At 41.9% G+C, this 11,080-nt stretch overlaps 1 protein-coding gene across 1 annotated transcript; it reads right to left on the reverse strand.

Moving 5' to 3' along the window:
* Positions 1-1,324: 1,324 nt before the first annotated feature.
* LOC127444683 (uncharacterized) lies at positions 1,325-10,412 on the reverse strand. Its single transcript, XM_051704204.1, has 7 exons — positions 10,361-10,412; positions 10,045-10,088; positions 9,326-9,673; positions 9,001-9,240; positions 2,525-2,564; positions 1,740-1,996; positions 1,325-1,561 (listed from the first exon to the last, which is right to left on the reverse strand). Coding segments are annotated over exons 2-5 (633 nt in total). The 5' UTR covers position 10,088; positions 10,361-10,412; the 3' UTR covers positions 1,325-1,561; positions 1,740-1,996; positions 2,525-2,562.
* Positions 10,413-11,080: the final 668 nt, after the last annotated feature.

Raw genomic sequence — 11,080 nt, forward strand, 5'->3', positions numbered from 1 at the left:
ATCCTGTACACACAAATGTTTTTAACATGCCTCTGTTCCTCTTTAATACTTCCAATACTGCAAGAGATCTAATAGTGAAACATCTGAAGAAGAAGGTCACTTCAGTGGTCATCACATTTACAGGATTCGTACACATTTCGACTAGTACATTTCCATGACTTTTCCATGAATTTCCAAAACTCTTTTGCAGCGCTTCCAAACGTTTCTAATAGGGCTGTTGATTTAACGTGTTAATTCGGTGCTATTATAGGAAAGAAAAATAACACGTTAAACAAATTAACACAATTAATCACGTCCCTGGAACATAATAAGGAATATTCCTTCCATTGGAGCAATTTAAGCTTGAGGTACCACCTGTTTTCAGCAGCGGGCATTAAGTGAAACTCAGTATACACTGAATAATTGTTATTGTTGTTGGAACGTTGTTATGGACCATGTGCGACATGGATGGGTTAAGCCATTGCTCACTGTCTCCAGGAAGGGAGTGGGGTCCGACTTGGGATGGCAAAGCTCATGTAACAGGGAGAGGTTGCGCAAGGAGGAGGCGGGAACAGGCTGAACAGTCAACATAAAGGCTTAATGATATAAACGAACTTAAAACAACATAAAACATAAACAAACACAGACACGCATGCAGCGCGGCCGTGTGTCTCAATCTCTCTCCCAAACCAGCGTCTCCGGCCCCCCTTTATCTTGCTCTCCCGCTGATCATCTGATTCAGCGCCGGCCATGCACCCTCACGGCCTGGCCATGCCCTCCTCCTCATCACAGCTCATTTTTAGGGTGCCACCCTGTGCCACCCTTCTGGCCCCGCCCATGACAAACAGGCTAATATAGGCTAAACCTAATAAAACGTGTTTCTTCAAGTCAACAGTCCAGTATACCACGTGATCGTCCAGTATTAAAAGAAACAAAATTGCATTTCATATTTAATCAATACAGGATGTAATTTGTCATGTATTTTAGCGCCTCACACCCAAACAGCTGAGAACGTTTTGAAATATAGGCTATACAACAATCGCTTTTGATTTATCATCAGATTGGCAGTGCCATAGTCCCACCACACGAGAGAGTCGCTGTGATTAGTGAGATTATTGGAGATCAGTTTCTTTATTTTCACATGAAACAAAACATACAAGTAAAAATAATGCTTTGCCTCATAAACTATATACATGATCAATAGTCACATTTCTTTAGAAAGGATGATCATTTATCAAGACAAATAAAATGTAACATCAATTACAGATAAAACACAAATGCTTCATATTTGCTTAATGGACACAGATATACCAAAAAATAAATCAATCATTACGGTTTTTCCTCAGTGTCATAGGAACTTCATTGGTACTTAAGAATAAGGGGAAAAAAGGTTCAGACGCAAATGGCACTACACTGCAACATTTAATATTAATTGGGAAAAAGAATTTAGTCTTGCTGTGTCTGGATTTAACCATAAGTTTGTGGATTTTTCTATCCAAGTTTGAAGATCCGAAAGTGATCCATTGATCATTTGACTGTGCTGTAAATCACTGCTTGATCTTCCACAATTTGAACAACAGATCTGTAGAAAATGTCCAGAGATTGTAAATGACATTTCATACATAAATACTATGAAGCAGAATAAAGAACATATAAGGGTGCAGTTAAAAAGTGCTCTGTATGGGGCTAGTTAAATTCAAAATATGTTTTGATATTTTAATTAGATGTCAGAATTGTTAAATACTATTTTTGTTTCTCACCCAATAGCAGCACCAGGCTGGTGAACCCTAATATTGCCATACTGGGTTTCAATCTCTTCTGGTCTCTTCATCTCTTTTTTGTAATGTTGGACAGTTGCATACTGGATCTCCTCAGTATCTCTGGATTCAGGAGCTTTTCCTGCAGTCTGATCTCTCCACTTGGGTGTAACAGTTGCATACTGAGCATCATCACAATCAGCCGATTTAGGGACGACATCAGGGATTCGGACCGTCCTCGTCACGTTAAAAAGATCATTCTAAAATTAGAGGAAGTGAGTTATCACACGTGCTGAGTGTCAAAAAGCATTTAAATAGCCCCAATATAAGGTAATCTGGGTCTATTGTACAAGGTACAATTCATTACCATTGATTTTAAAAGACATCATGTTCTTTTATCACACAGATCTTTTTATTTTCTGATTAATTCTTGTCACAGACTGCTCAATAAATTATACTAATGAGGAAGCAAAATATGTTTATGTCTCATTTTGTCTGCCATTCGGAATATAACCAATTTAATAATTATTATATTAGTTAACTGTTATATTAGTTAACTAATTTAATATAACAAAGAAAGCCTTTAACTTATACTGTATTCAAACCAATTAAAATCTTTTTTTTTATTTTTTATAAATAAATACAATTTAAATATAATATAATATAATATTATATAATATAGTGATGTAATGTGTTTTTCACTTCTTTTTTTTTCTTTCTTTTTTTTTTTTTTACAGTGGAACACATATTTAACAAAACTGTACATCAGCAATCAATATATTATTCACCTGCTTTTGTCTGATATCATCAGGTCTGTGTCTTTTCTTCCTGTATTAAAGCATCAGTAAATTAAAGTCAGTAAATTTGTTTATTTATTTGATCAGTTTGTTTTATCTTATAAATGGAATGTGCTCACCACATTAACAAAATGATGAGAATGAAAATGAAATATTCCACATCCACCAATGACCCCAACAACCGCATACAGAACTGTGATATTTCCTAATACAATTAAAGGTCAAGATTGGTTTTGTATTGTCTATAATTATTTAAAAAATAAAATAAAAAATGTAAATATCAAAAATCTCTGTTACAAAAAAGGTGTGCTGCATTATTTCCATGAATAAGGGTCATGAAAGGAGAAAACGTCTTGGTTACTGATGTAACCTCTGTTCCCTGATGGAGGGAATGAGACGTTGTGTCGATGTAATGACACTAGGGGTTCCATCTTGAGAGCCCCAATCACCTTTGTTTAAAATATAAAAGGCCAATGAGAATTGGCGAGTGGAATTTGCATGCCACTCTCCGCCCCGGACATACGGGTATAAAAGGAGATGGCGTGCAGCACTCATTCAGATTTATGCTGAGGAGCTGATAGAGAGTCCCGACCATGTCAGCGGCTGGTTCAGCACCGCGGCACGAGGGACACAACATCTTGTTCCCTCCATCAGGGAACAGAGATTACATCAGTAACCAAGACGTTCCCTGTCTGTCACTCACTCGATGTTGTGTCGATGTAGTGAAACTAGGGGTTCCTATAGGAAACGCTGCAGGCGCTGAACCATGTCACAAGGTACGGAAGAGTGGACACGGGCAAGCTGCTGTGTGCCTTGCAGCGAGCACTTAACCACGTTGTGACCTCCCAGCGAGTTAGGTAAGGCATCTCCCTTGTCCTGTTAAGGGGGTAGAAGGCACTTACCCAAGGAGGATACCGGTGGAGCCTTTTCTGATTTGCTGTTAAGCAATTTCCCGCCGAGCACTTTCTCGAATAGTGCTGGGAAGTGCTCTTCCCTCTCTACGGAGATCACATGTGAAGATGTGAAGAATGCCTCACATGGACTTACCAACAGGGAAGTTCACATATGGAATGATACCACTGGAGGACCCTATCTACAGAGAGGGTACGTAACAACAGTGGCTGAGGCAGAGAAAGCTCTGGCGAGGGGAAAAACAGGGTTCACCTATGGGGAAACCGAACAGTGGAAACTCATCATACGGGATTACCAAGGAATCACCACGTATGGAGCACTGAGCCTGAGCACAAGGGCTCACCTGAAAAAGGGGAATACCACGAGTACTGGGCCTGGTGCCTTAACTCCTCCGCCAAGTTCGTCACCAAACAGTGCTTAAGAATTAAAGAGGCGTCCGGGGTTCACCGGATACAGGGAACTGTTGTGGACAAAAAGCACACATTATCACCTTTGAAAAAGGGGAAAGGCACAATGAAAGCGGTACACCCAACCAGCTGCCCAGCCTACCTGCTGTTACCACGTAACACTCGGGTCGAAACCGGATCTATGCGTAGGTTGTAAAACCTCGCGAAGGTATTGTGTGTAGGCCAACCCGCAACTCTGCATATGTCTGCTAGAGGGCCCCCTTGCCAGTGCCCAGGAGGACGCAACACCTCTAGTGGAGTGCGCCCGGACTCCCAAGGGGCACGACAAGTCCTGTGATTGGTATGCCTCTGAATGCCTCCTGATGGAGCGTCTGAAATTGTTTCACTGGCACAGTCTTCATGTCCTGAGGGTCTTCAGGCAGGTCAGCCCTGACTGAGCACGTTCGGTCGTAAGACATGCCTTGAGAGTGACCGAGTCCAACTCCATACCGAGAAAAGAGATGCTCTGCACAGGGGAGAGCTTGCTCTTCTCCCAGTTGACCTGAAGCCTGAGTCAGTCAAGGTGCTGAAGCACAAGGTCCCTGTGTGCACACAATAAATCTCGCAAGTGAGCTAGGATTAGCCAGTCATCGAGATAATTGAAAATGTGTATGCCCTTTTCCCTCAGCGGGGCCAGGGCAGCCACTGCGACCTTGATAAAGATGCAAGGGGACAAACCAAAGGGGAGGACCTTGTACTGGTATGCTCATCCCTCGAAGGCAAACCGAAGAAAGGGTCTGTGTCGAGGAAGGATTGATACGTGAAAGTACGCGTCCTTCAGGTCGATGGCCGCGAACCAATCCTGATGTCGTGCTGATGCCAGGATGCGCTTCTGCGTTAACATCCTGAACGGAAGCCTGTGTAAGGCTTTGTTCAAGGCACGCAGATCCAAGATTTGGCGCGACCCTCCCCCTCTCTTGGGCATGATAAAATAAGGGCTGTAAAAGCCCTTGCACAACTCGGCTGCAGGGACGGGCACTTTTGCTTCCTTCGGCAGAAGAGTGACAACCTCTGCCCAGAGGATGGAGGCACCCTCGCCCCGCACCGTAGTGGAGAGGATGCCACTGAACCTGGCCGAGGCGAATCATCCTGATGAGCCGCCGCGAGGGGCTAGAGAGCGCTAACCATGCCTCCAGCCCCCACGACAGTGGCACCAAGGGGACGACTGGACTTACCGTGCCTGGGCAGGGTGGTTCGCGGCAAAGCAGAGCAGGCACCCCACCTGGAAGACTCTGCAAGCCCGCAATGATGGCCAGTGACTGGGGCAGGCGAACAACCCCAGAGACCAGAACACTTACCTGTTCACTGGCTGCCTCTCGACTAAGAACGAGGGAATGGGAGGTACTCGTGTTCGCCTGATTGACCAGAAAGACTTCCAGCGCCTGGCCCTTGTGAGTGCTCTGGCCCAGGGAATGAGGAAACTGCTCTTTTATTGACCATGTGGGTGCCGAGGCACAGAGGGCACTCGGCGATGGAATACTCACCATGCGCTGGCCCAAGGGCGATGGTGGGGCAGGAGAGATCACCCGGGCCAGACCGGTCAGAAGTAGTTGCCTCATCCCTGGTCTACCTGTATCAGGACCTCCTCGAAGCCCATCTGGGGTTCTTGGGGGCTGGCTTATGGGCAGGTGGAGCCAACTTCCCACGGGAGGATCTCTTTCTCTGAGGCCAGTGTACGGGCTCCGATGGTACAGAAGCCGGGGCTGGCAATGCAGGTGAACGGCTCTGGTGAGAAGCAGGCGGGGCGCAGGACTTCGGAGGCACGAAAGTTGCCCCAGCGTGCTGGCGCCCCAAGCACTTGAGACAGATTTCATGGCTGTCCGGAGGGGAGAGATAACAGCCACATCCAGTAGCGCAAACGCTGAATCTTTAAATCTTTATTCTTTAAAAAGGCACCAAGCGTTTGCGCGAGCTCTTTTAGAAGGAAATATACTCTTTTGAATATACTCTTTTAGCACCCATACACTCAGCCGCCGAAGAGCCCAGGGGAGGGTGACCGCTCATATGCGACGTAAAATCCAGCAGCGTAAGTGAAAGGTGAGAGGATGAACACAAGCATGCATTCGGCTCTCAAGAAAAAATCTGAATGAGTGGTGCACGCCATCTCCTTTTATACCCGTATGTCCGGGGCGGAGAGTGGCATGCAAATTCCACTCACCAATTCTCATTGGCCTTTTCTATTTTAAGCAAAGGTGATTGGGGCTCTCAAGATCGAACCCCTAGTGTCACTACATCAACACAACGTCGAGTGAGTGACAGACAGGGAACACTGACTTTCCAACTCTTTACATTTAGACATATTATGTTTGTTTGAATTTCCAAATTTAAGGATTTTAAGCATTGCTGGGGCAACACTGCCCCCAAAATGCTCTGTAAAAACTCTTGCAATGGAGGGGGGCACAGGCAAGACTTGAGTTGTGAACTCTTAATGCATGTTCCCCAGCGTGAGTCACGGGGGAAGACTGAGTTAAGTATAACAGTGAGGGTCAAGTGTTCAAGTGTAACGAATGGCAAACCGATGTGTAATAAACAGCGGACTCGCACAAGGGAAATTAAGAGCGAGGCAGACAGTGAACTCAAACCACAACTCCTTTATAAAAACCGCTTGGAAGGACTGCAAAATCAGTGAGTGTAGAACCAACACAGCTTAAAAGGTGTGAGGATTGTGATTTCCATGCCGCCATTGAAGAGGGACAGAGATTGCAATTAGCATCTCTTCTCTTGCAAAATGGCAGCGCATCCATGAAGTGGTCCAGACGAGTTCCACAGCCTCGCTGTCTCCTGATGGAGCATAGGAAAATGTTCATTAAGGTCACGCTGCTTCCAATGATGCCCTAACATATTGCCACTTAAAAGGGAGAACATAATCCTCACTTTGGCATAAGCTGCTAGAACAACATGGGCTGAGACAAAATCGTGCATTTGAAATTAAGAAAATCTGAGGGGATGGGATCAAGCGGACGCTTATAAGGAGCCTGTGATGTTGCTCTGTTTTGGGTGTCGCTTAAGCACCATCAGTCAACAAATTGGCGAGATTTTAAAGGGCTTCAAACATCATGACCACCTGCATGTTCCCAAAGTGTCAGCTCTGGCACAGCGTCAAAGTGAACACGCTAGGAAAAATATGTATTAAATCGTGACTACTCACATGAGATAAAGATTCCAGTCATATCGGTTTAATTTTACATCCCCTCATGGGGCTCCCATGTTAGGATCACATAATCAGCTGAATATTACTCGCTTAATCTCAGTAACTGCCCTGTTATTGGACATCTTCGCTCATAGATTAAATAATCAAGGCTGTAATATTTTACAAGTGGATAACTAGATCATACCAGTGTTGCTGGGTTTCAATGGTGGAAAGGGCATGTTGACATTAAAGATTTTGAAAAGTTATTTTAAATTTTAGTGCTTTATTTCAAAAATATAAATTGGTTAATTATGACATTCAGCTAATGACTCAGCCTTCATGATTTGTTATTAATTAAATGAATAAACTGAACAAACATATAGTCATGTAAAAGTGATGTTAAGTATTCAATCATGCTTTCTCACAGGTACAACAGAAAAAGAGCTTTTGTCGCGGTTCACTGTGTTTTTGTTTAAGTTTGGCCTATACCGTATTTTGTTTCTGACTTGAATGTCTGACATGTCATTACAGCAAATGCCCAGCTTGGATGTAAGAGCTTCAGGTGCACTTTAAGGCACCATATTTGTGTCATACAACCGACTAATGGGTTAATTGATGTGGGTTGGGCTAATTAGTGTTGACAGATGTCAAATGTTACTAAGAGACTTTAAAAATCCTCAATTTGTGACTCTTCAGGGAAAAAGAAAGAAGGAGAACTTGAGTGTTGATAGTGACACTGTATGTGAGATATTAAAGGAATAATAAGTGTGACTATTGAGAGTTTGTGTGTGTGTGTGAAAGAAGGAAAGAAATATAAGGACAAAAAGGGAGAAAGAAACTTTCTTCCCTTTGTTCGTTTGGGCTTTTATTTGATTTCAGCAACAAGGAGAGAAAGACAATTCCCTTTGTTTATATGTGTAGCCAAGTGGAGAAATTTCATATATTTTAACTGGTCATAATTTGGACATGGCCCGTTTAAGACTGGAGTTTTGCAACACCGGAGTTTTGCAGCACCTGCTTTCCAGCACTCTCTCGTGTTAGAAGCGTGAAAACAAATGTTGTACAAGAGAGCTCCCGGTTTGGTTCTTCGGTTGATAATTCTTTGGGATGCATATGGATTGTATGCGTGGAGTATGACCACATTCTGTGCACACATGTGAGAACTAGTCTCTACCATATTTCATTCCCATATTTTATTTTGTTGTACTTTGTTGAACCATATTTAATTTTAGTATTTTCTTTCTGTTTTCCATTTTAACAATTTTGTTTATTTCCTCTTTTTTTTTTTTTTTTTTTTTTTTTTTTTAACAGCCGTGAGAATAAAACCCCCAGAAGATATTTTATTATCCTGTGTTGATTATTTTATTTTCAACTCACTGGTTGCATATGGGTTGTTTTTCTCTACTTTTTTCTCTCTTTTTGAGAAATTAGTGGGCCAGTGCTTGAAAAGAATGTTCTCTTGGGGTCAGTTTAAGATCTATGCTCTTGACTTTTCTCACCTTGTCTTCAAGAGTCTTCCATTTGGGAGACTTCTGAATTTTAACGATACTCACAACACCCCCATACTCTCACTATCCATGTGAGGGAGAATGTGACCAAGGCTTTAGACCTGCATTGAATGCTGGCAAAGCATGCAGCATCCTGGTCCTCACATGGTCCAAAAATGGTCCACAATGAATTGTCACTTTATATATTATTTATATTTATTTATTTATCACACATTATATGTTTGCACATATACAGTGAAATTCTTTTTTTCACATATCCCAGCTAAGCTGGGGTCAGACTGCAGGGTCAGCCATGATATGGTGCCCCTGGAGCAGTTAGGGTCAGGGGCCTTGCTCAAGGGCCCAACAGTGGCATCTTGGCAGTGCTGGGGCTTGAATCCCCAACCTTCTGATCAGTAACCCAGAGCCTTAACCGCTGAGCCACCACTGCCCCCTTTTATAATAAAAGTTAAAGACTAAATATTTACTTACATCTAACATTGAGATAAACATGAGGTGATGTGAGTTTGTGTCCGTGTACAGCACAGATATATCTGCCTGCATCCTCTCTTCTGACTGACTGCAGGAGGAGTTTATTGTTTCTCTCAGTTAATGACTGTGTGTTTTTCAACCAGATGAATGTTGCTCTGTCAGTCAGATTACAGGTGCTTTTACATGTCAGACTGACTGTATCTCCCTCTGTCACACTCTCAGGAGACTCCACATGAAGATCTGAAAACAAGTTGTGTACCCCAATTTATTAGAAGCTGGCATTGGAGATAATGCACTGAAAATAACTAAACCTGATAAATGTTACCTGTGATATCAAGAGTCACTCCAGGTTCACCAATCCACCTTCCACCGGGTTTATCAGTAATGAATCTGAAATAGAACTCGTGTGAATCCTTCTGTGTCACATCATTCAGTCTGATGGTGCAGTTCTGCTGTTTATCTTCCAGATACTGAATCCTCTGACTGTATTCAGGGTCATCAGACAGATCTGAAGGCTCCACACAATTTGTGATCAATGTGGTCCAGAACGCTTTCATGATCTTATATCCAGGAGGGTATTTATAAGTGCAGGACATTATCACTGATGAGCCCTTTAGTGCACAGATGTATGTAGAGCTGTAACTCACACCCCAATCATCAGCACTATAAACCCCTGAAATGTGTTTATAATGAACAAATTAAAAAGTTTAACATGCACTTTAATACTCTTAGCACTTGAAAACAGCACCGTATAACAGACAGTATTATAATATTCTCAAGCTCTTGACTGTTGACATGATAAATGAGTGTGAAGTTCTTCATGAGTTTTTATAAAGGGTGTTGCAGAAAAGCAGAAATAAACATACATACGTGTGAAAACTGAACAGAGAACACAACTGAATAAATAATCAGCTCAGCACCATGATACATTAGCAACTAAAACACATTAAACAAATAAGCCGATGATTTGATTAATAAATACAACATTAAATGAAAAAAAGTGCAGAGTATTTCTGGAGCGATGATGTAATATGAGTGACTCACATGGAATCATGAGCAGAAACATCAGAGGAAGAGGTGGAGCCATTCTGATGACATCATAATATAAAATTATATACTATACAGCATTGATCTTTGAAATCGATTTCATAAACATTATGTATATCTGTTTTAAGAGCACCATAAACTGACCCTTAGCATTAGTTATTACAGAAGCATCAGTTGCATGTAAATGAACTGGTCATTGAAATGAAAATAAAATATTTCTCACGTCAGGATTCATGTCATATGAGCTTCATTTATTGCATTTTTATATGCATATGCATCATTTTTCATTTATGTAAAAATGTGTTTGTCTTACCGTGTTCAGCTAAGTTCGATTTCCAGCGACAAATGGGAGTATTTTAGCACATGTGCTTTTAGCTTTAATCTGATGGACTGCATGTGGTTTTAACAGTTTCTTTTAAAACACACATTGGTGGAAATGTCTCTGCCCCTCCCTCAGCAGAATAATATCACTGAGCTCTTACAGCAAAATAAATATCCAACTAAATATATTCATATTAGATTATTTCCACCAGATGTTTTGTGGAATTGGTAACCATATTTTGTAGCTTTTCGAGAAAAAGCTCAGATACATTTCCTTTCCTCCTGACCAACCAATTTCACACACACACACACACACACACACACACACACACACACACACACACACACACACACACACACACACACACACACACACACACACACACAAAATAATATGCTAATCATCTCAGGGCAAATTACACAACATATTCTGTATTTTGATTGAGAAAAGGCTGTAATCGACCTTATTCGCAGTCGCGCCATCTTTGATTTTTAACGGGAATGAAAATGAGGCGGTGATGGATGGACTTACATTCTCTTCAGTGACACTGTATTAAGCTCCTAGATCCCATCTGATTTTCCACAGCTTGTGTTTTCTGGAGTGTTTTGTCTACTGAATATTCCTAGAAAGATATATTTTTGAATGTTTTGTCAGCAGAATGATCCATAAACACTTTAAACTGCAGTACAGCTCATTGATTCAAAAAATCAA

The sequence above is a fragment of the Myxocyprinus asiaticus genome, chromosome 8, assembly GCF_019703515.2.
Source record: "Myxocyprinus asiaticus isolate MX2 ecotype Aquarium Trade chromosome 8, UBuf_Myxa_2, whole genome shotgun sequence".
In the NCBI taxonomy this organism is placed as follows: Eukaryota; Metazoa; Chordata; class Actinopteri; order Cypriniformes; family Catostomidae; genus Myxocyprinus; species Myxocyprinus asiaticus.

Excerpts from the sequence above, each read along its gene's own strand:
- LOC127444683 (XM_051704204.1), bottom strand. The coding sequence starts at position 10,087 with ATGGCTCCACCTCTTCCTCTGATGTTTCTGCTCATGATTCCAT. Across the intron at positions 9,674-10,044 it reads GTTTCTGCTCATGATTCCAT|GGGTTTATAGTGCTGATGAT; the intron begins GTGAGTCACTCA and ends AACACATTTCAG. Across the intron at positions 9,241-9,325 it reads AGTGACTCTTGATATCACAG|ATCTTCATGTGGAGTCTCCT; the intron begins GTAACATTTATC and ends ACTTGTTTTCAG.